General features: G+C 41.3%; 1 protein-coding gene across 1 annotated transcript in view; it reads left to right on the forward strand.

Annotated features, from left to right (window-relative positions):
• The first annotated feature begins 242 nt into the window (after positions 1-242).
• Positions 243-25930, forward strand: part of unc5b (unc-5 netrin receptor B) — a 52022-nt gene continuing 26334 nt past the window's right edge. Inside the window, exon 1 of the mRNA XM_086167420.1 lies at positions 243-1087. Coding sequence (XP_086023546.1) covers positions 841-1087 — 247 coding nt within the window. The 5' untranslated portion in view covers positions 243-840. The remainder of the gene's footprint in view (positions 1088-25930) is intronic.

Here is a 25930-nt window from a genome sequence, read left to right on the forward strand (position 1 = left end):
GGCTTTCCGTGAAGTATTTATATTCATTTGGGACCGAAAAAGGGGGGTTCTGTGCAGGCGGATATATAGATAAAAGGACAGATAGATGGACAGATAGACTAAAAACTCTGAATCCTCGGCGGCGCAACCGTGCGCTCTCGAGTCCGGGTTTTCTGTCTCTCCACACCCATCTATTTCCTCCTCGCCAGATACAAGTTTACCTTCACTTGTTCAGCCTTCACTCTGAGAGGAGGAGGAGGAGGAGGAGGATGATGATGATGAGGAGGAGGGAATGTGATTGGGCAGGCGGGGACTGTTAACCCGGAGGCTGGCTTTGAACACCGCGTTTACCCCCGTGTTCTTGTTTACACCCTGCGGAAGAGGAAGACGCCCGGGGGGTGAGATCACATTCGGGTCTGCGAAGAGCACAGCGGTGTGACAACATTCTCCCCGCCGTGTGTGTGTGTGTGTGTGTGTGTGTGTGAGAGAGAGAGAGAGAGAGAGAGAGAGAGAGAGAGAGAGAGAGAGGTGAGTGTGTGTGTGCGTGTGTGTGTTTGTGTGTGTGTTTGTGTGTGTGTGTGAGAGGGAGAGAGAGAACGTGTGATCAGGTCGCGACTTAAGTTTGTTTTTGCTGGGAATCGGACTTGGGTCAATCGCATCTTCCATTTCAGCGCAACGATGCATCAAACTTTTTGCTGACTTTTGGGCCACATAACCTTTTCCGGTCAAAGAACCAAAAAGGTGAAAATGCGATCGAGCGGGATTACCCCACGCAGTTTGTGTCTCCTCCCTGAGCGGGTCTGGTATTAACAGACCTCTCCCAACTTTGACATTCCTTCAGACACTTGATCCACCTGATGGATGTATTTTGAGCTCAACCGCCGTTTCGCATCTCCGTCCAAGAGTGACATATCCGTCAACACAAATCACCGGACTCTTTATTTCACTTTCCCCCTGACCAAGTGTCACGGCACGTTGCGTGCGCATTCCAGGACGCTCCCGACAGCGCAGCCGGAAAAGATGCTCTCTGTTCGGATGCGGCGAGAACAAGGTCTCGGGCCACTGGTGTTTTTTCTCCTGATCTGCGGAAATGTCGTGAAAGGCACAGGTGAGCATAAAGATCACTACTATCCGTGCGCGTCACAGGACGCACAGAGCGCATCTTCCCGCGAGCGGACATGCCCTGTTATATAGATCGCTTGTTTGGCCCGTTTACTGTTACAAGATCAGTCAAATAATAATTGGGCAATTGGATCATCCTCAGCTTCCCTCTAGCCTTGTTCATTTTTTTTTTTTTTTTTTTTGCCAGTTAAAGTAAAGACGAAGCCGTGGTCGGAGTTACATTCTGTGGGAGGTCGTGGCTCCTACTGACCGGCACTTTGTTCTTTTTCTTTTTAAAACCCCAAAGCGAAGTGTTCGGCCAGACACTGGGGCTCTCCTTTCTACTTGGAGCGGAAAAAAATCAAAGTCCCCCCAGTGTGCAGGGAGTAATTAAGGTTCTGCTCCGTGTCTTCCTGGCCCGGATGAGAGGGGAAAAAAAAAAACAAAAACTTAAGCCTCATGAAATGTTAACACAGACCACGTGAACTGTTGTAGAAGTTTGTTGGGTTTTTTTTTTAGATCACTGCTAGATACAGTGTCACCAGACACCGGATACCAGAGGTGGGTGCAAAAGTTCATTTATTTCGAATTTTGGACTTACTCAGTTGATGGTAAACAATCATTATTTTATTAGTGTGAACAAGGCAGCCATTTATCAAGGCAGAGTAGACGTTAATTGCCGGATTGTTCGGTGCATTCAAAGGCTGCAGCCAGCTCTCGTGGAGATAACATCACCTGGCACGGAGAGCTGTTTGCCGTATGTGAGCTGATGGTCTTTGGGCAACTAGGAGACGCATCCATCTCCAATATTTGACCAATGGTTTACCTCTTGTGCGGCCTGGTGCGAGGCGAGCTCCAGCATTCTTCTTTTGATGGTTTAGTGGATTGTGGGATTAAGAATAGTTAACGGTGCTGAAGGAAAGGAGCAATTTGGACAAACAATGGGTAAAGTAGTTTTGTTAAAAACACATGACAAAAATCCAATTGATCCGAGTAAAAAGCCATTTTCTCTTAATGGCAACGGTAATCTTCTGGAGGGCCGACCAACAGTCTGCGCAGGTCTTTGGCTCTTTCTTTGAATGACCCCCATATTGCACAAGGTCCTCATGTACATATTATTCCCCGAACAGGCGGACCAGAAAAGCAGCTTACGTTTATTAAAATTGCGGACTATTTTGAAATCCTTGCATGAGAAATGAGAAACATTGATATTAACAGTTGGGGATTGCGGTGAGGGCCTGTTAGGGGAGCAGTGGTAGGAGGAGGGGACACCAGGGGACAATAGCTCAGTGTGCCTTAGTTTCTGTCTCAAAGAGACCAAGGGAGAGATATGTTTAGGGAACGCATGATGGGACAGACGGATTGCATTTAAATTCGCTTACGCCGTGTGTATACCTTTCCTCTGCTGCTTCCCAACAGTGCCTCCTGTCTCGGCTTCCCTGTATTGTGGATATGCTGAGCGCACATTTCTGCAATGGTGCCCCTCTTTTGTGTTGACATACACATCAATTACCCAGACACCCAGGAACACTTGTCTGGAGTAACCGTCCTGCTGTACACTGTCCAGTGCTGCTGTGTGTGTCATTATTAATGACTTAATCAGAATTAGGCAGCCAACATACGGCAAATGAGTTTATGCAACGTTTGTGACTCATTGGGATTAAATATGGAGATGATTAGGTGCCCGGAAAACCCTGTGGGGGGGAAGGCCAGGAGAACCGTCTCGTCTAGGAGGTCAAGACAGGAGGAGGACAAGCCCGAGTACAGACAGGGGCATTTGAGTGTTAAGAGTTACAGAGTGTATCATGTCAGAAACTCCCATTGAGAGCTGTATAAATGGTGACCATCTTCCAGAATGCACTTTTTCATTTGCGTTAACTGCGGGGAAACCTCTAATTCTTGTTGAACAGAGCAGCACTTATAACAAAACTGATGCTCTTTATGTACTGAGTGGTTATAAAAGCCTAAAAAGAAACGATTATTGCTCCGTCATGCACTTTTATCAAGATAAGAAAGACCTCGTATAGCCGAAGGATGAATTTTAGATGAATGAAAAGATGGGTTGCGACATAAAAAAGCTAACCTCATACAAAACCATACTTCAAAGATGCTCCCACAATTGAGATGCCGTATTATATTAAAGCGCTTTGAAGATGTGTTGTCATATCAAAGTGGTTCTCATGCTGTTGTACCTGCAAAGATTTTGACAGGCGGTTGAACACAGCGATAAATAAACACTGTGAGAGCTCTCCTCGGGCCAGGCCATTGGCCAGATGAGTTTCTCGGGCAAGTCGTGCTGGATGACGAGTTCAGGCCACATTCTGTCCCAGAACAGTGCATTAGTTTTATGGCCATCAGGCGGCAGGGGATGGGATCGCTGGCCAACTATTGCCCTCTCTGCTTTATTATTTATATGTGCAAAGTGGTCTTTGTTAATATTTAAAATGTGCTTATGATGCTCACATTCTGGACATAAGAGACACGAAGGAGAAAGAAGTGCAGGGTAGCAGCTGCTTGGCTCTCTGCTGCATAAGTGACCTGTACGGCTTCATAGGGTTGTGAAGGATTTATGGGGGACAATGGGCATTTCTAGACTAGAAGAGAGAGTGGCAGTTCTCACCGCTTTGCCAATTGCTGCCAGGGGCTGTTGAAGTGGATACGTGTGAACAAAACAAGGGACAAGGTTACACAGGGTTACATTTCAAAGTGAGAGGAAAAAAACAGAGAGATGCAATTGACAAGAAATGAATCTGTGATACAATGAGACTGATTGATCTCAGGGCATGGCTTTTAAGTATTCTTCATGAGAAAACTGCCAGGAAGAAAACACTGTAGCAGTGGCATTCAAGCATCATTACACCTCTGGCACAGACTGGAGAACAAGGCAGTGAGCAGGGGGAGAAACCGATAGAAAAAAATGAGATGATGTGCAGCAGGTCTAGGATAAAAGTACCAAAGCAGCAAAGGAAACCAAAGTCATAGGAGAAGGACTTTGTGGAGGGGAAAGATAGAGGGTGAAAAGTGAAAAAAAAGATATAAACAAACTCACAAAAGAACTCCCAGTATGATGAGACATGTTTGATACTTTGCTAATACTCTGTATGTTAAATGTATGTATACAGCTGTAGGCTGTAAGTTTGCATCAAACAACAGCTAATTTGAAAGCACAAAAAAGTGAGGTAAATGGAGAAGGGAACTGACAATAAAGAATGGAAAGAATTAGCCGCAGAGGAAAGTTTGAAGCCCTGCTGGGTAAAACTGAAATTAGTATAATTTTAAGCACAGGTTGTTGTTGCCTTCCTCAAAAAGTCATATGGCATCAACATATTTAAAATCATTGATAATCTCTGTATTGATACTGTTCTTATTTGCCAGAAGACTCTTCATAATTGATTTAATGTAAAGCTATTTCAATATTTTATGTAACACCGTCATAGATTCTGGTTAAGATATCTTGAGTTATTTCATAGCACATGGGTGCATTGCCTTTTTAATATTATGTAGAACACTTGTGAAGTGCAGGAATACATCGATCCGTCTAAACACCCGAGTCCATGATTTTATTCTATTTTATTTTATTTCATTTTATAACATGTACCATTTTATAGCATTTTTGAACATTTTTAGCGAGATTTTTTTCATCCCAAGGTCAAACTAATTCTGCACCAGCACTTGCAAAAATGAATGTTATTCTGTCAGTTGTTTTTTCAAAGGTGGCATTTCGAAATGAAGCACTGAGTCTGATCTCAAATGGAAATAGAATTGCAAAGTTGAAGTTAGAATGGGAAAGGGGGATGGATGGCTGGACCGTGGGTGGAGAGTTTCGGTGGCAGATGGGAGCTGAGTTGCTGCTGGGCCGGCATGACAGGGCACCCCCTGCCCCTCCATCTTTCCCTGTGTGGGGAGATGGGTGGGGCAGACATGGAAACAGGAAGAAAACCTCTGTGGGGTTCCATTGTGCTTTAGATGAATAGGAGACTCCACAGAGGTTTTTCTGCCCCTTTGTGTGGGGTAAAGAGGGGAGGCAGCAGAACACACACTCTGAACATATTCGTAACTTCCACAGGAGCTACACAAATATGTGTGTCCTCGTCTGTCTGTGCTTGACCCACTCATGCACACGAAAAGACCACACCTTGTTTGAGTTGAAATTGTTGCATTCTTCTGCTGATTGATATGCTAAGACGTCTCCACTGACATCTGACATCAAAAGGAGAGAACCCACAAACACACATATACAAATGCAAAATGGAACCGCATCCTCTCATAAATGGGTACCACGTATGTGTATAACTCTGGAAGACCTGCTGGGTCACTCGGGAGGAGTGAGTGGGTTAGTGCAGGAATTTTCACTGAAGATCTCAGCAGCACTCTGAGCATCGTGACCAACAGGATCAAGATTCACAACAGGGGATCATGCTAGATCCTGAACAACCCCCTAACCATGGACACACACACACAAACATGCACAGACACACACACAAACACACACACACACACCAGATGCATACATATGCATCAAGTTGAAAGTGGTTGCATCAAGGTTCATAGATCATATGCAGTGTCAGCTTTTGATTGGCTGGTGATGTAGCCCAACACTGCATGTGTCCTCCTCTAAAAAGGTTGGGGTATTTTTTTGGGCCATGTATAAAGGCAGTTGAGCCAAGTCCACTCAGAGCTTGGACTGCAGTCAATCTGTTAATACGTGCGTTTGTGTCTGTCTGCATGGGAGTGTATCTGTTGGCTTGGTAGAGCGGAGGAAAACTCTCCTTTAAGCATGTTAATAAGATACTCTCATCAGGAGAGGGGATGTGCTGCATTAGAAACACAGATGGCAGTGACGCAAACTATAGCTGCTAGAGAGGTGTTTTTCTAAAACTTCGACTTGCGAATTATCACACAGCCAAATTTCACCACCTCAACATTAATAAATTGCCTTCTCTTGTCCCCATTTCCCCTTCCACCTCCATCATCTCTTCTGAGTCTCATCAGGTGTATTTATAGCTCTTTGCTATCACACATACCAACCCCTGTCATCCTTATCTCTCTCACTCCATCATTTTTTTTTTTGGTTAGCTCTTCGGAAGAGTTCGAGAATTGCTCTTTAGAAGTTACTGTGAAGAATCCTATTTCGCTGTGCGTAACGCTTATTAGGGTCCCATCTGCCCTTGGGCTACTTATAACTGTAGGGGGTGTTTGGGTTGTCGGTAGGTAAAAAAGGGGAGTGAGGGAAGAGCTTTGTCATGGCTGTGTGTAAGAGGATGTGGGTGAGACTAGGGGCTTGTGTTAGGTGGGAAGGAGCTCTTAACACTGCAGAGCACACAGTGAGCAGTTGGTGTGTCTAAAGCAGGGGAATGACACATAGACCTCCCTAGAGAAATAGGCGTATTGAGCTTGTATGTGTTCGTATCTCCAAGAAAGTGAAGGAGCGGAAATGATCCTGCCTCCTCCTCCTCTCGGCAGGCCCGGCAGCTAGGCAACAGCAGGACTTTCAAACAACTTACAGTTGTTTCCTCTTGTGTGTTTCACAATCAAGGAGAATGGTGCTTAATGAGTGTGTTTATGTTGGGTGCAGTCGAGGCTTGGTGGTATTTGTGTGATTGGCTTCGTATCAACTGTGTGCCACTATATGTGGTTTATGGGGAATAGGGTGAAGCTAAAACTGCATGTTTTTGTTTACATTGCTCTGTCAGAGATGGAGCCCTGATTGTCGTTGAGTCAAAGGTCTAACAGGATGCATAGAAATCTCTGAAGGAAATTTGTTTCCTCTCCTCTCCTCTTCTCTCCTCTCCTTTCTTTCTTCTCTCCTCTCCTTTCTTTTTTTCTCTCCTCTCCTCTCATTTTTCTCTCCTCTTCTTATACTTAGGCAAAATCGTTTGATATGCATTATCCATCTTCATCCCAAAAAACATGTGCATACACACACAAACATGCACAGTAGGGGCAATAATCGCTGATTCTTCTGCTCACACACCCTTGGCACACACCAGCAGAAAATATAGAGGAAAGACTGAGATCCACCCTCACCCCCCTTTAATTCCTCCACCCAAATTCGGTTCCAGGGCTTAATTCTTACTTCTTCACCAGAGGCTTTAACTGCACTAAATACACAGTGAATATTCTGTTTTTGCTTTGGATGCAGGTCATTATAAAGGGCTGAGAGTCTCATCTTAGCTTGGTTTTTGAGTGTGTATGAGTATATGCGATGGATGCACTCTGATGAGAAGCCGGTGGTATTACTTAGGTATTATTCCTTTTTCTGCATGGGTCACAATGGGGTCACATTGACTGTCTCAATCAGCATACGGCCTGTGCACGGACCTATCTTTCTCGTTCTGGCAGGTTTTCGGATTGCACAGAAAGAAGTCTGGTATAGCTTCCTTGTACATTCGCTGTGCCAGGTGCACAAGGTGTGCGCTACAAAATTCCACCTGACATCAGTCACTTTAGAGTTAGGAGGCATTTTAAATAAGCACCCTGTGTGAAGTAGTGGGCCAAGGCCTGGTCTGACTTGGCAGACAGATGTACCTGCATGTAATTAAAGTTAGATTTAGGTATATGCGTTCACACACACATCAAATGTGTCAGCGGGCGTGTGTCAAGCCTCTTACCTGCTGCTGACCAGATGGGCTCAACATCCGACCTCATGCTCACCTCTCCCACCCTCTCTGCCTAGATTAGCTGGTGTGCTGAGCTAAGGCACTGGAATGATACATCAGGCTCAATGTCCTCCAAACAACACTCAATGTCCATAAACACACACACACAAACACACACAAACACACACATTAACACATGAGACAGCATTCTTTAAAAAAGTATACATTTATCTGCGACTGTTTTCATGTGTGTTTGTAAAGCTGGTTAGGAAGTGCCCACGGCCTGCTGTTTGTGCGGGGATTATGAAAGCAGATGGACAGCCATGCTGACTGGTGAGGGTTCATTAACTCTGGGTGTTTCTGCTCTGACTCTGCCGCTTCTGTTGCTCAGCTTCACTTGCATTCAATCTGATCAACAAGAGAATGTGTGTGTGTGGGAGGGGTCGGGGGGGGGGGGATACACCAAGTAAGGAGTATAGCTCTTGCCATATGGATGCAATGGTTGCAAATTTCCTTGTTTTTTCCTCATTATGTTAAGCAGATGAGCTTAAATTGCACCAGCACATACTTTTTGTTGTGGTAAAACGAGAAGTATAACACATGAACAGGAGCAAGAGAAATGACTCAGGTCATCCTACAGGTACCAGCTAAAGAGTTCAGCATGAAGTAATATGCTGAGCAGAGGACCATCTCCATGGCATTTCAATGCTCTGCTGGGGGAGATGAATAGGTATAGTTATAGTGGGCCATTAAACACTGAGTAGTGTCTCCGTGTCTATAGCTTCAACCTTCACGCTGCAGCCAACTCCTGCCCTCCTCTCTCATGACTTAATAAATGAAACATGGATCATGCAGCGGTAGACAGTCATACCTGTGGAGAGCCAGACAGACAGACGGACTGGCAGATTACTGGGCAGATGGGGGGTTTGTGGTCCCTCAGAGGTCTCCACACCATCAGAAAGATACGCAGGGGAGTGGTCAGTCAAACTGCATCATGCAGTTTTGGCAGTTGCATGGCCCATGGTAAAATCACAGTGAAATAATTATGTGCTTCAGTTAAAGTAGTTTTTACTTTCAAGGATTCAAGTACTCAAAGCTCTTTATTTTCCCATCAATAATTTAGTTATGGGCTTAGTATTGTAATATTGATTCATATTATTTGAAGGTGTTGCCAAACACCTCAAATCAGCTTTGCAGTTATGAAGGTGATATGCGTAAATCTCTTTTAAAATGGCTTATCTGAAAGAAAAACCATGTTAAATGACATGTACAGGGTACAAGTGGTAATAAAATGTTTCTTGGCCTGACAAAATATTTTCTGGGAGTCTTTGCTTGTTGTCTGGCAGCCACATAGTAATAAGGTTCCAGGAACTCACCACAGCCTGCCAAGCAGTAGTCCAGCATATAACCTCATAACACCACAATGTTGTTTACACTTTTCTTTTTTCCTTTTTTACAAGCCAACCAAACACAATACAATGTGTCAGCATTGTGTTTCCTTTGGATATGAACAGGCAACATGTATTTGCTTCACAATTTTTCTATATCTGTATGTCAGAACACGTGATGTGCTGTTCTTGACATCTCTGCAAAACCACAAGACATCTCCGTGAGGGGATAATGCCATAAGAGTTTTGACTATATTGTGCCATATTAAAATATTGACCATGATAATATTATATATAAATGAATATAAATATGACACTACTGTCATTTCGGTTTTTTTTTAAATAATTTCACACATTTAAAAGTGTTACTTAGGTTATTGTTTATTGTATAGTTTGTTATTGAATGAGAGGTGGGAATTGTTAAATTTACATAGACAATCTTTGATTGCCCTTCATTGCATTCCACTAAACAAATCCATGACAGAACAATGTGTCTCCGCTGCCCCAAATGAGCTTAATCCTTCAACCAGAATGAGAAATAAAAGAAAAATGATTGACAAAAAAGATATAACAATTCACAGCATTCAGAGATTCTTCTCATCTAACACGTGGAAATGTTTATATCGGCACAAGTGTCACTTAGAATACCGCCTCAAAACATCTTGAGACTAAAGTGGATGTCAGTAACAGGTACATGCTGGTGTATCCCCCGATGTCGGATAGAGAATATGATAGGTTGTAGACTTCCACTGGAAAAGTGACAGATTGTAACTTCACTGCTACTCTTAAACCCTTTATAATGAGCTAAATGAGCCTTTTGTTAGATTGAATCGAGGACACTGTGAATGGCGGAAGAAAATAGAATGTTAAAGTGCGCGTGTCAGTGTCCGCCCACGCCTGCCATTGCCTGACCATGTGTGTACATATATGCTCACACACACAGTCTGGTGAGCCTGTGTGTTTAGATGCCTTTGCTCATGGCATCTCTTTATGCTCTTGTGAGCGTGAGATTGTGAGTGACAGTTATACAGTTGTGTGGAGTGTGTAAATCTCCTTCCATTCTTAATTCTCGGCAGTGGGCCTTACATTAGCACAACAATTTACACATCTGTCCTGAGGCGAACAGGCAACTGTGAGAATAATGAAAGACTCAGTCAAAGAGAGAATGTTTGTGTGTGTGGGCGTGTGTGTATGTGTGTGTGGGTGTGGGTGTGTGTGAGTGTGTGTGTGTGCATGCTTGCGTGCGTGCTTGCGTGTGTGTGTGTGTGTAGTCTTAGAGAAGTAGGAGAGACTCTGTAAATAAGAGACAAGGGAGGTTTATTAAAACCCCACCACCACTCACTATGCTTTTGTCTTTCTATTCTGGGTGTCCCTCGCCCTCCTTTACCCCTGTTTCAGTCAAAGGAGCGATTACATGCCTCTGCTTCTCTTGTCTTTCATCTCTCTCTTGGAAGAGGATAGGAATGAAGGTCTTCTTTGGCGTGTAATTACAAAGAGACATCCTGGATGAGGGCGTCTGTCTCGACAAACAGAACAGCAACCTCCTCTTACCAGCCCCCAACCGTAAATACCTCTTAATTGTGGGAGATTCAAACAGAGACATTTAACTGTCTTTGATCCACCATAGGCCTCTTGTCTTTACCTGACACTTACACGGGCCTAATAAATATTATCAAAAGCCTATTTATTTCATTAGACGCTCTGACACTAACATATGCGTGGCTTAAATCCAACAACGTGGGAATTAAATACACAGCTCTCATTCATTTCAAGCATGGAGTCATAATTATGACACATTTCCAGGCTGGTGTTCCAGTCTTGCCCATGAGTCATATTGCTGAATGATTATGGAAAGGCAGATTTTTATGGCTTTACATTGGTATTGGCTCAACCTCTAATTGGCCCAAAGCACATTTGCATTCTGGGAAGGTAATAATAGGGCTCTTTGGAGGCACTTTAAATGAGAAAGCCATTGCACTCTGACTTAATTCTGCTCACAGAAGTGCTGATGCCTCCAGATGGCTTTTTTACTGAGTGTGATATGGCCATTTTGTGTGCCTGATCATACACTTACACAACACTAACTTGATAGTAATGCCACTGATCTCTTGTCTTCCATTTCTGTTATTTTATATTATCTTATGCCATCAAATTTAAGAGTCTGATAGTAAATAAACCAATCTTATGATGACTAGATAACCATCTATACTACTTGGTGTTTTGTTATATTCTGTGTGTTTGGGGGTTCATTGTATGTTTCTCTATTCTGTAAAGTGAACTAAAGGGGGGGTCTCACAGTGCAGATTGACAATTTCCAAAGGTCACTTAGGTCAAGCCACACTGTGTTTGGGAGTGGAGTTTGCCTGAATGCGTTGAACTTGTCTTTTGAATTGTGTAAATCCGCTTCGATTCACTGAGACTCAACTGTTTCTCTGAACTCACTGGGAGATGTAGCAGCTCAATAGACCTGAAGTGGTGCGGCCGTGCCTCCTCCTCGACAAAAGCTGACTCAGCAGCGAGGCAGCCGGTGACCTGTTCTTCTGCGACCCCTAATATATAAACCTACAGCACACAGAGTCAGCACTGGGAACTCCACAGCAGAGGCACAGCAGTAAACTAAGCAAATCAACCACTTTGGAGCTCTAAATGCCAAAAGGGGGAAGAAACAACAAGAAAAAAAAGAATGACCTAAAGAGACATATTAATAACTCTTGTTAAATAGTGTGTGTGTGTGTGTATATATGTATATATATATATATATATATATATATATATATACATATATATAAAATACACTAATGTCAGTGAAAACCCAGGTACAGTGATTTTGAATTTGTTTCTACATTCTAGTTTATCATTCCCGGAAAAACTTTAGGGTCCTCTCTGGTGTGTGATATCATGGGAAAATTGGTTGGTGTAGAGATCTGTACTGTTGACATAGAACAGATTGAGAGACTACATGCATTGCTGGGCTTCTGAACTCCTCTCTATCAATTGCACACATTGCAGCGTCCAGTCTGCTTCATGAATCCTTGAGCTGCAGTGGAAATAGCTGATGTGAATCCTGCATATGGATTAATATGGAGCAAAATCTTGATTCCAACGGCAGGGGTAACATTTTCACGGTCTTCCTCTAAGATTTATAAAAAACGGCACAGGGACCTGGGCATGGCCAAACTATATCCTACAACTATATCCTATATATGCAAACACAAGAATCCCTTCATTGCATATAAAGTACACATACAGTACATCTGTGAGCACATAGTACATCCACACAGTCCATCAAAACATGTGAAGTATCAGTGACAGTAAGTAAGAATCTACTAAATACGAGCAGCTGAGAAATGAGTAACAAAGGTTGCAGTGGTGGGCCTGTGTTCTGTGTATTATTGGCTGTTTTTCCAAAACTGTCTCACATGAAATACCTGATCGTGATTGGCTCAGCTGTGGCAAAGCCAATGAATAACTGAATAAGTGGACTGAAGGGCAGACCGGTCTCTAGAGTGAAATGAACCATGGGCTTGACAAATAAATCCATGCCTGAATGGGATATGGGTTATAAGTCTTTGTCCAACCATGTGCAGATATGTTGTATTAGAACTGTATTATCTTTTTCAATCATTGTACTTCATTTTTGCTTTTTGACAGAAAATACTTAAGAATCCATGCTAGAATTATACTTGTGGAAATATAAATTCAATGCCAGTAATCAAAACTTTCTACAAATAACAAACAGGAAAATCATCCACACTGGATGGCAATGTAGCTCCACTCCCTGCTTTTGATCACCAGCAGCAACCCCCTCCCCATTTGTGTTTATTCTGGGGATTATGGTGACCTAATCTCTTTAGGGCATAATTCAGATTAGATTTTGTGTTATTATTATTGCTATTTCCATTCCCTACTGTCCTGCTGGGAAATCCTGACTGCTGTAGTGCTCCTGTGTTTGAAAAATTGATTAAAACTGCTGACCACTGCCCTAGATAGCATAGGTTCTCAAAAGTGGATGAAAAAATACATGCAAAAACAAATTGTGCAGCACTGTATTTTTCTAGAAACACATATACTCTAATAGAATTGTGTCTCAAGCTTAGCACAGTAACAAAAAATAGTAACCATGCATTCAACATACAGTCATGTCGTGGGACAAAAATAAAATTCATGCTAATGACCTGAAGTTCAAGCTTCCTCTATATTTGCACTGTCCTATTGTATACTAGATATTAAGCCATCCTTTTTCTGCATTTTCAGCATTGCCTTAAATAACATTTTTTATTTGTCACTATATGCTCAGATATCCAAACTACTGAACCTACTGAAATTAAATTGGCATATTTGTAAAAATTAGTGGTATACGATGAGTACCGGATACCCATTTTTCAGCTGACACTTCAGTCTAATTCGTGCTGCTTGGATCGTGATTCAATATGGTTTGTTTTCAGCCTCATTAGAGAAAGTATCTTTGAGTAACTTTTGAACTAAAATGAGAAAGGTGTTTTTGAAAGCCCCTGCAGTCACCTCCCATTGGCACTAAACACACATAAAGTCCCATAGTCCCAGATATACACGGCCTGCACTTTACTTCTCCTTTACTTGCTTGTTTTTCTCAATTAGGATGAATTATAGAATTGCATGGGGGAAAGGGACAAGCAGTGCTTATTATGATGTTACCCTGAGGCACTCAGTCAATGAGTTGGAGAGAGAAACAGAGTGCTGTGGATATTTTGGTCTCTGAGCCTCACACCTCTCGAATTCCTAATGGACCACACAATATGCAACTTTAGCCAAATATATGCGAGCCAGTGCATGTGAGGGGGGAGAAAAAAAGAGGTGAGACAAGGGGAAGCCTGGGATTATTGCTTATATATGGAAGAAGAGGAAATAGCTGTTTGTGTTAGCTGTTGGGGACTTGAAGACTGACTGGGCTGTAGTGTACATTTCATTACTTTGTTCTCCTCCAGTGGCCAAGGTCTATGTCGCAGATTCTTCTGTGGGCTGCAGAGTACTAGATGATTGAGCTGCAGCACAGCAAATGGACGCTATTCATCTCCATAACTTGTTACATGGAACACCTCCCCTTGGGATCAATAAAGTATTCATTCATTCAAGAACATGATGAGCCGAAGACAAGACCATATGATAAACCACGAGCTGTCCAAAATTGCCTCCTCTGCTCAACTTGCTCTCTCGTTTTCATGTCCACACCACTCAACTAAAGGTAGCCAACTTCTCTCTGTCCACTTGGGTTTACTAAGTCTCTCTCTTCTATATTTTAGTTGCTTCACTGATTGCTTTTAGTGTCTCCACAACCATTAAAGTGGCTGTAGACTATGTGATATATGAGATGGAGTCTCATTGTGCAGAATATATGATTTCACCAGAGTGAATAAATCATTGTTCTTTTTAAATATGCTTACAAAATGTCAGCACTTTCGGAAAGAGAGAGATCTGTCACAATAGAGGTGAGCCCATGATTGCACAAAGGTGAGGCTGTGGCACAGCGTGAGAGATTACATTACTCAGGGGCAGGACCTGGAATATGGAGTTAACACAAGACTCCAACCTCTGATCTTTGGCACTTGCTGCTGTGCTAGGTGATAATGTATTTTGAGAGCAACAGTGGCACTATGAAAGCCCTATACTATACAAATCCCAGTTTGTACATATATGTTCATTACAAAAGCATTGCATTTCATTTATTTCTTTTCAAGTATTATATGCTATATTTTTATGCTATCTGCATTGGATGTAACTCAGTGTGGCAGTCCAGGGTAACCAAACGTAAACAATCAAATCTTTAACTTTACTATAAGGAGGGGAAATCTAGTTGTTGTTCAAATGTTATTAATGACACAAGCTTCAACAAATCTCAGTAAGAAAATAATGTCTTTATATTCCCAAGCTTTTCTCATAATTTTTTTTGTAACATTTATTGATTGATTCTGTTAATTGGTTATTTATATTTTTCTCGCCTTTTTGTAATTTCAGATTTTATTGATTTATTTATTCAGTTTATGTTTTCTTGTGTTTTTTTTTCCAGATTATTCTTTCCAGGTCTTCTCTTAAAGTATTACCAAAGCCTAGATATCTACAATTTGTTGATGCCCCTGGGCTGAGGCTGAATGTGGATAAACTGACCTGGAGGACTAATATGTTTTTCAGCTAGACCCAGTCTGTTACTTTCTGTAACTTTTTATATGTCTGACTCTCAAGTGAAACTTGAGAATCAGAACTTCGGTAAAACAGCTTTTATAGAGAGTTGACCATTTTGGTCGCACAGTGATTTTTTCTGTATGATGCAAATAACCTTTTTCAAGAAATACATTAAATTGAATGCATGACTTTACAGGTTTTAGTTATCTTAATAGCGTTTGCTAGAGGACTGCCTACTTGAAGTGCACATACAATGAGACTTGCTGGGTTAAAGTGTCATATTTTATACAACATAAATATTACACACATGCATTGCATGCAGAGTTGAAGACGGAAGACTGATTGACAAGAGTAGGTTTGCAACAGTACCTGTATTCCATTTTCCAGCACTGGAACTCTGACTCCACATTTTCCACTGTTTTAGGCTCAGGATTCTCAAGGCGATTATTCAGAGTTCATCCCTATGAACCATAATAATCCAATACCACAAAGTGTGTGTTTGTGTGTTTATGTGTTTGTGTGTTTCATATATTTCCATACACATTCAATAGATTGCCTAAAATCCGAGGGACTAAAATCAAATCGGATCATATGCCATGTTAATTCAGCCTCAAAACACAATTTCGGTAACTACCTATGTTGTTTTTCTGTTGTTTTTTTTCTTCATTTATATGATAACATTCCCTGTCTAGTAGTTGACTTGCTTTTTACCTCATCAGCTTCAAGTCAAAGAAAACAACACATTATGAAATGTTTATATGTGTTTGTTACTTTCACCTAGTTCTGTCTTTGCAGCTCTTGGCACGCAACCTTATTTATCTAGTCTCATGGCAGAAGTCTCTCCATCTTTTCATCCGTAAGTAATCAATACTGGTCCTGTGAATCCAGGTCGTCTTGGCTCCTGCAGCTTCTCTTTCGTCTGTTTTCTCTCCAGTCCTGTCTTTATCAATCTGTCTCCCTCACTCCTTCTTTCACACCCTTTGCTCGCTCTCGCTGTTCATCTCTGTCTCTTTTTGTCTATTCCTGTCTATGTTTTTCTCCTGCTCTGTCCTCACAGTCTGTCTTCTCCTCTGATTCTAGCTGCTTGAAAAATGACTTTGCCCATCTGGACAGAGCCCTGCATGGTTGTTATACTATTAGTTCTCGTGTGGCAGTGATTAAAAATAGATCTGATTACAGAGTCCGAATTAGTCAAGACTCTCCTTGACATTTAATTCCTTTCTTCCTTTCTTTGAGTTTGCATGCCTCCATGCATCTGTCAAATGACCAAATATATATCAGAAGACAGTGTGTTTTGCTAACCAGTAACCCATTAACTTTCTGACTATCGATGATAATACCTGAGAACAGTTGCGCTATTACTTGTGCTTCAGGGTAGTCGGCAAAAATCAATTTGGTGCCTTCCCCTAACTTAAGTCCATCACAGTTAACATAGTCCTTGGAACTTGATGCTCAAAATGGAGTTGGAATAAAGAGAATTTGTCAGCCCTTGGGTCCAAACTAATTTGCCCGCTCAAGGGTCTGTATATAAATATATAATCAATATATAAATAGTCCACTGGAATGTTATTGGTCAATACACTTCAAACTACGGACAGATATTAAATTGAAACCCTAAGGATTCCACTTCCACCGACTTGTTGCTTTGCCTTTACATTAGGCATTGATCTGCTGAATTTGTTTTTGAAGAATTTTGTAAAGCACATTACATAATCATTACTTTTCAGATAGATTTTTTTCCAAGTTTAATTGGTTTTTGAAGTAATAGTATAGAACATGTAACTTAAAACAAAGATGCTCACGTGTGTTGTCAGAATTGTCTGTATGTCTTCCAAAAAAAGAAAATTGCTATCAACGACTCTGACAAAATCCCAGCCAAGAAAATTTCAACTTCTTCATCTGTACTTATTCCTGTACTCGGTTTCCATGTTTAAGAGTGGGAATGACAGTAAGTGTTTGTCAGTGAGTATCGCCTGCAGACTCTTTGCTCAGTGCTGTCTCATGTCGAGTTGTGTGTTTGAGAGGCTTGTCGAGGTAAAGCTCCTGTCAGCGCCTGGCCGGAGGGAGTGTAGTGATGAAAGGCCTCTTCATCACCCTAATGGGATGTACAACCCTCTTAACCAGCACTGCTGCCTTGGCTTCAGCTGGGTGATACTAGGAAGAAACAAAATAGGAGAGCAAGCGAAAGATCTGATGAGCCAGAAACCCACACACACACACACACACACACACACACACACACACACACACACACACACACACACACACACACACACACACTCATATATGCATATAAAGGACTAAAATGAAAATGTTCACAAATGCATAGGTAATATATATGTCAAATGTACATAATAATTAAAGATAGTTTACATATTTCAGTGGCTCAGCACCATCTGGATGTTGGATGGAGGCTTGACGCCCTGCTGGCCATTTCAAAATATCTATCTGAACATTTCCAGCAACTTTATTTGGATACACATTAGAAATGATTGTGTCTAGGCTAGAAATAGAAAATTAACTGTAAGTGTATTGATCAAATGGAATTCCAGTTTCACCGAGCAGCTCTTTTTCAGGGAAGTGCTATCAGTTCCATATTTTCAAATGTGTTGACTGTTCCTCTGGAGCAATTTGTATTAAATGCTAATTCTAAAGTTTAAGGCCGATATTGTAATATAATAAGGTGCAAGTGCCAATGTACCAAATTCCTAATTGTCATTTGTGCAGAAAAGGGTTTTACTGGTAACAGCTGTACTGGACTGAATGTATGTGCAGTTTCTCCAGACTGTTATCAAATCTGATATAAAGAAAAAAAATATTTCAACCACTGGCCCGTTCTCTAAAATGCCATCTGAGATAATGTCTCTGATGCCTGAAATGCTTGATTATTGAGAATATTCTCAAAATGGACTTTGTATATTCAGTCAGTGATGAATATAATTCTAACTCATGTACCCCTGTCTGTGCAATTTTCAATAAAATTGCTTTGTATACTGAGGTTACTACAGACAATAAAAACCATGATGAAATATACACACCACGTATCCTTGCCCTTGCATGGACAGGGGAAGCATTTTCTTTTTGATGGGCAATCTTCTGGACTACTGGAATGACACTTTTGCAAAGCCACACAGTTTAGGGATCAATTACTCAACTGTTAAGATGCTATCTGCTATCAATGATAAGGTAGACTCATAACTTTTCTGGTACATCAATAGGGGATGCAGAATGCTTTGAATCATGGTAGGCATGTGGCAAATACAAGACTGTGATATGATGTGATGATTTAAGATTGCCTGAATACATAATAAAAATGGTGCAATGAAGGTTTGCTGCAAGTAAAGGAGTATACCATGTCAGTTAAGCAGGCCGGGATTTGGTTTCATTTGGTTGAGCCTCTTGTTTTATTTAACCCTTGTGTGGTGTTCGGGTCTGCGGGACCCGTTTTCACTTTTGTGTGTGTGTGTGTGCCCACAGAGCCGAACACCACACAAGGGTTAAGATGGACATTAGTGCAACCAGTGTTTTGACATTTGCACGCTGTAAAAAAAGAGTTTTGTTTTGTCAAAAAAATTTGTGGGGTTTGTATGATTTGCTAATATAATTTGACTAAGGCCGGAGAGAATACATAGTACTGGTGACAGAAAGAAAAGAGATGACGAAAAGATGAATTCAGAGAGAGAGAGAGAGAGATTGGTAAACAGTCTCTCATCATTATTGTCATTGTCATGCACTTTGTTCACTCAGTGGCACTGTCAGTCTGCTGCAGCCTTGGGCGTCTGGCAGGTGACTCCTTACCCCTTCTTTCTATCCATCTCTTCCTCTCAGTTTGTACACATGAATGGACCATTCTCTTTCATTTGCAGCTATCTATATATTTGTCTCTGCCAAGGGGATTTCTCACATCCTCTCTTTATCACTTCTGTCCATCATGTTCATTCCTGCCTGTCTTTACTGCAGGCTCCGTGATACCCTCTTTGCAGTTTTGGCATTTTACCCATCTTGCCCCCAGGGTCAATGACACACAATGTAACTGAAGGGAAGGGAGGAAAAGACTCAAAATCAGCCAGGAAACAATGCCTCATGAATGACTGATGACATATCACTCATGGGAAAGGAGCAGTATTTTGACAAACAGAAAAATATTAACTTTAGATGAGCAGAGGAAGCGCATGGACATTCAGGTACTGGGTAATGTTGCAGGGATACAAACAGTCCTTTAGTACAAGAGATGGTTATCAGAGATGGTCTCTGGGATTATTTTACTTTATTAAGATCAACATTGAAAACAGTGTAATTTTTTTTGATGAACGTCCTCTCAGTTTTGGGATTTTTTCGATTCATATTGGATAGAGTGCAGTTAATGTCAAAATAATTCTCAAAAGTAACACAATGCATTTGTGATTAAAATGGTAAGGATGATTCGATTTAGTGAAAAGATAACGCTTTTTTTTTGCTCATATGAGACATTAAGCCAATCCATATCTGATTTTGGGAACTGAGTGTTGATGCAGGAGGGGAAATTTATTCAGAGCAAATGATTAAGCAAGATTATAAAGGAAGTGAAGGAAAAGGTCAGATGGATATGACAGCCATTAGCTTCTGCACAGGATTCCTTTTGCAATGAAACCTCAACATTATGTGGGGTGACTATATTGAAACTTCTTTTTATCTCCTTCCTCTACATTTGTCTTTCTCTGCTATCTCAAAATCCTCTCTTGTCATTTATCTTCCCAGCATGGATTTTCTGCCTATTATTGCCCTGATCTTTTTTTGGTCCTTGTCTACCACAGTGCCTCATCCCTTCCTCCACACCTATCAGTCTTATTCTTTCTGTCTTCTATGTTGACTTCTAAAATAAGGTAAATACTTCACATTAAATTAATAAGCTAATGCCATTGTCGTATATGATTTAAACATTCTTCAATCAGGTTAATAAGGAAAGGAAACATATTCAATCATGAAATTTGCAATGCTCACTGTTATAAGTCCTATCACACACACACACACACCACACACCACACACACACACACACACACACACACACACACACACACACACACACACACACACACACACACACACAGACAGTGTTGCCTGTTGTGTATAGCATATCATGGGATTTCTCAGATGCATAGGGAAGCAATAAGGGAACAGAGTGACGCCATCTGTGGTGTGTTTGTGTGGAGCTTCTTCATGGTTCTGTTGTGACATTTTTTTCTGTTTCTATAATACTAGCATGGTAATCACTATATAAAGAGTTTGGAGAGGTTACTCTACTTTGCCATATATGTTTAAGGCAAAAAAGTATACTTGTATATTTATATAGTATAACACTGTTGGTGTGTGTGTGTGTGTGTGTGTGTGTGTGTGTGTGTGTGTGTGTCCCTTCATGTACATGTGTGAGAAGTCATGGACGTTGTCCGTCGATCCCTGTCAATCTGGCTCATCGCCTCATCTGTTCATTAGCATGACAGTAGAGCTTTCACGCCAAAGCAGTTAGTCACAAGAATCAGCCCCTGTCACAACACATTACAGCAGCAGCCATCTCTAATAGCACTAGCAACGGTGGCAACCATAGCCAATGACCACAGTATGCACACAAATACACACACACACACACACACACACACACACACACATGCACACAAAAACACAACCACCATCATAAGTTGCACTTGATCTGCACCCAGCAAATGTTTCTTCCCTCTCTTTCTCCCTCACTCTTTCGGTCCACATTCTCCCTTCTTTCCTCCTATCTTGTCTAGCATGGTTACCTACTTACAGCAAAGCTTATAGTCTTGTCTGTAATCTCCTCTCCATCCTTGCCTCACATTAGCCAGGTTACCTGTACTTACCCTTTCATCTCTTCCATTTTCTTGTTCTTTCCCAGGGGTCCTTTCCTCAGCTATCTCTATTTCTGTCTCTCTTCCAGCAGTACTCCATCTTTGGAATGTTTGAAGAGATCTGGACTTTTCATTTTTAATCCATCTGTCTTTCTTGTGATGTTTCACTTCCTCTCTTGAGCTCTTTAAGGCCCTCCAACACTCTCATCTCTCTTCATTAACACTTGCCCAGGTTGTTGAATGTAATTTGTACTGGATGTGTGATCCGATTGATTTCCTGTCTCTTGTGACCAGAGCTGTCATTGCAAATAATACAAAACCACATATGCTGGTCTTACAATCACATTGTCACACACTGCGAAGTGAAAGGCCCGCAAAACAATGTAAATTATGGTATTACACATTGGGCAATACTTGTGTTTTTGTCAATAGGAACAGTGGGGGAGAATAAATAAGAATAAGATGTGGAATTGTTTTAATGGTCCACTCCCACAACCTAACTTCAGATAATGGAATTTTATCAAATATCTCCTAACCACTAGGCACACCATGTACTCAATCTTTAAACAAAGGAGCATCTTGCTATTCTGAGAACTGATGATTCCATACTGAATCTGTGCCAAAAGACAGAAAGAGAAGCAGAGACTCAATCTGGTGGCTCTTGCGGCCATTGAGAATGTTTTGTTGTTGGGTGTATAATTATAATTTCACTGTCTCCACACCTATTGTAATCTTTGACTGGTGTGGATTTACTGGTTTTGTTGGTATGTAACATTCGAGGTCATGTGCACACAACCCGTGTGTGTGTGTGTGTGTGTGTGTGTGTGTGTGTGTGTGTGTGTGAACATCCATCACATGCATATCAGTTTGGGGGGCAATAATTGTGACCTGGTCATAAGAAAGAAAGTCGACAGCTGAAGAGGTATGGTAATAGGTAGGTCTGACGATATGGGGGACTTGGTGCAGAGACTATCAGAACACACTGGGATAGTAGGTGAGGCACAGGGTGTAAGAAATGGGGTGGGGGGGTCGCAGGGGCAGCTAAGGTGGGTAATTACAGGACCCCAGAGTAGAGAGGCCTATAATCAGCCTGCTCTCAGGAAGAAATACAGCTCATCTTCTCATGTAATTACTCCCATTTAAATGGCTTCCAAACACTCATCCCACTGTACTGCTCACCTATTCACTATATTTAACTGCAACTGTGCGTGTGCACAGACATACACGTTCACATACACACAGTGGGGCAATTACACTGGTCAACAAATTTTCTTTAAGACATCCAAGGTGACGTCGAAAAAAGAAAGCCAATGTAGACACAGACACAGACCAGAGACACTGTGTGTATATTTTTGTGTATCTGCATTGTGTGGACCACAGGTAATGGCTGTGTACTGCAGGTCTCTAGAGGAGTCGGCTTCATGTGAATACCCACCATGGCAACAGCCACTCAGGCTAGACTTGCGCAACTCTCATCAAGCAGCTGTGCATTGGTGGAGCAGACAGGCAGCGGCGCCTCACAAGTCAATGCACACTGAGATACATACTGTCTCACTCTACTGTAGGACTTTGACCTCCAAGAATAGTTCTAGCATTGCTCTGAAATTTCTTGAGGATAATAGGAAAGCAACACTGTCTCAGACATTGTCTTGCTCCCTTTTCCCCCCTTCACTCTTTCCCCACTCCATCCATCTCTACCTCCAATGGTGATTGATAGTGCTACTTGTGGGCTTGTGTTCCCATGCAGTAGGTGGTCGTCGGGGCACACACAAAAAGTAGAGGATTGCTTTTTGAAAGGTGATGATTAATGAGCTCCACAGGGGGTGGCGCCCTCTAGCTGTGACAGAGCACACTTTGAGCTACACAGTACCTCCCCCTCTGTCTATTGAAACATACCAGTGGCACCAGTGGGTTTCCTGCTACACCACAAACATAAATCCTCTTAGTGCTCCCAATCCTGCAGTCACCCACGTAGTTATAAACACAGTAAGAGAATCTCAGAGTGGGCTTGCCTTGCATATACAGTCAGTAAATATAATCGAGACTGGAGAAAAAAGCACTTGCTGAACAAAAGACAAGTAAGAATCTGTTGTTTTTTAAATTAAAAAAGAAACAGTGTAGTTGTGGCACACCTGCCACATAATCAAATATTCTCCTTGTGATTGAAAAACACTGTTGCATGCCTAAGTGTCATAAGACCTTATTTACTGTTTGGAATCACAGAGTAAGAGAAGATGTTTATGTGTGTGTTTTCCTCTTGACAAACTCTTCAGAAATATATTGTGCCAGGGTTTATGTGGAAAAAAAGGAGAGCTAAGGTGAGTTCATTGAAAAAGACCAGGTCACACTTTATTTGTAATTAGACTGCTGGAGGGCAGCATACCTTGCCACTAGAGTTTGGGTAACTCTTCAGTTTGAAGATGATCTGTGTGAGTGCGTGCGTGTGTGCGTGCGTGTGTATGTGTTTGTGTATGTGTGTGTGTGTGTGTGTGTGTGTGTGTGTGTGTGTGTGTCTGTCTGTCTGTTTGTCCGTCTGTCTGTCTGACTGACTGTCCTGAGGCTTGCTCTCAATCCTTCCCAGCCCAAACATGCTGGATGGAAAGGCAAAGCTTTTCTGTCACTCTGCATCTCCATCACCTGCTCGGCTGACCCCTCTGACAATCTGCTTTCCAGCCTCATGTCACCTCCTTCTTTCTTTTCTCACACATTTAGACACACACATTTTCAGTCCCCTCTCCCTGCTTTTCTATAACTCACACACACGGTCTTTGTTAAGCACTTGTTAAGCGCAAGTGGTTTATACAATCAATTACATGGTTCTGTCTGTCTGTATCTTATTAAAATAAGAAAGATATTGCATTCAACAGGAATAACCTTCTGCAGGCGTTTCCATTAACATGTTGGTTGACCTAGTCAGAGGTGCATCTGTTCCACTGCTATGATGAACTTCCAGCAAATTGTAGCTCACACATTCCTGAAACAAAAGTATGTATGAGTATGTATTTGATTGCAGCCTCTGAGAGAATTAAAAGAAACAACTAATATTTGCCTCAATAATTCCCATTTTGAAATCTGCCTTTTTCTTTCTACTAATGTCAGTTGTTGAATGAGGAGGAGGAGGAGAGAGCCTGTTGCTTACATTGTAAGATCCAGCTAGTGATAGAGCAAAGGTTTTGGAGAATCCAAGTTTGCTGTGCTTCACATGCTACAGAAGAACACTAAGTCTAGTGGATAGTTGCCAAAAGTGATTTACCTTGTTCTTCATAAATATAGTTTGAAATGGGCCAGCTTCTTGATGTGACTCACACATTTGCATTCAGCATATTTTACCGAGGATGGCAAAGTTCAAACAACATATTGCTTTGCTGACATAGCAGTGGTACTTCCAGCTTTTTAGTTTCCTGGCAACAGGTGTGGTACAGATAGTCAACTGTTCATTGTTTTCAGAGATCCTCCCTAAATCACATGAGCTGCAGTGAGCAAGCCGCTTTGATAAAAAGCTCTTCTGGATGTATTAGTCCAAAAAAACTATACAGGCCCATTTTGAACTTGCCATGGTGGGTTGAAATTAATAAGTGTTCTCTTGAGACAATTTAACAACATTATGGATGACGATATTGTCGGACTATCGTCCCGTATTTCAAATGATTGGTCACAATACATTTAAATTAAAGACTTAAAAATGGCTTCGTAATGGGTACTAAGCCATCTCTGAAGTCCCATAATTAAGTAATAATTGTGACCCATGTTCTGTTGCCCTCAGAGAGAAATGCCTGGGTTATCCTGGACACAGAGCAAAGTTTCAGTTCTTTAGTGCCAACATTAAATACATAGACAGTACAACCTTCTTGCAGCTAAAAATATTACCAGTATCAAAGAATTGATCTTAAATATAATCATGATCTTAATCATGTTTACCTGTTTATTTCCAGCTGGCCCATTCATTGTAATGGACTGTTCACAAGTATATTTTGGTTACAAAAATATGTCAGATTATTAAACTGTCATTTCAACATGATAAAGCCGCTATGAAGGTTTGACTCCAGGGAAAATGTAATATACTAGAGATAGTACTTACAATTTCCATTTGAAACTCCTGGGACAACAATATTCTTTATAAAGGTTGTTTTAAATCCAATTTTGTTTTAGTTCCGTTTGCCCTGGGTTGTTTTTGTTTTTTGTGTTTTTTTTATTCAGAATGCAGTTCGTCACTTAATTTATAAGTTACTGTCTCTTGAGCTTATGCCAGTGTGCTCTATAAAATACTTTGTTTTGCTTTGGCTGTTCTTTGTGGAATTTCCTACGCATGTTAATCTAGATACAATGTGTTTTAAACCCCCTGGGGTTTGGGAACAGAGGATTTGCTTTGTTTTTAAGTGTGTTAAAATATATTATGAATGTGATAAAGACAAAACTTCAAAGATTAAATTAATGTTTGTTTTTTTAAATCTTTATGCCAGATGTAAATAACAACTAAAATTTGTTGTGTTAGACCTCACCTTTTTAATGTTTTTTTAATGTTTTCATTTCCTGCGTGGCAGTCATGTAATTTTTGCCAGTCTTGCTATAGACTGGGAACATTTTCAATGATAAAATGTCACTAAACAAATGAGAAGACTGCTGGGTAACTGAAGACAAAAATGTGTACCTCCTGTGTTAGAGATGTGGTCTGGTAGACAGTCGCCATGGTGAGTACAAAGAGACAGGCTGCAGAGCCATGTGGAGCCACTGCAGGTATGCATCTTGGTGATTGTATAAAAATACCCAAACAAGAAATTTCAATGCCACCATGTCTTGAGCTCTATGGGGGAAACACACAGAGCTGGATCTGTCTCACTCTTAGCAGGGTGCCAGCTCCAC

This window comes from Fistularia commersonii, chromosome 2, assembly GCF_037954325.1.
Source record: "Fistularia commersonii isolate RoL2024-O1a breed Wild chromosome 2, RoL_Fcom_v1.0, whole genome shotgun sequence".
In the NCBI taxonomy this organism is placed as follows: Eukaryota; Metazoa; Chordata; class Actinopteri; order Syngnathiformes; family Fistulariidae; genus Fistularia; species Fistularia commersonii.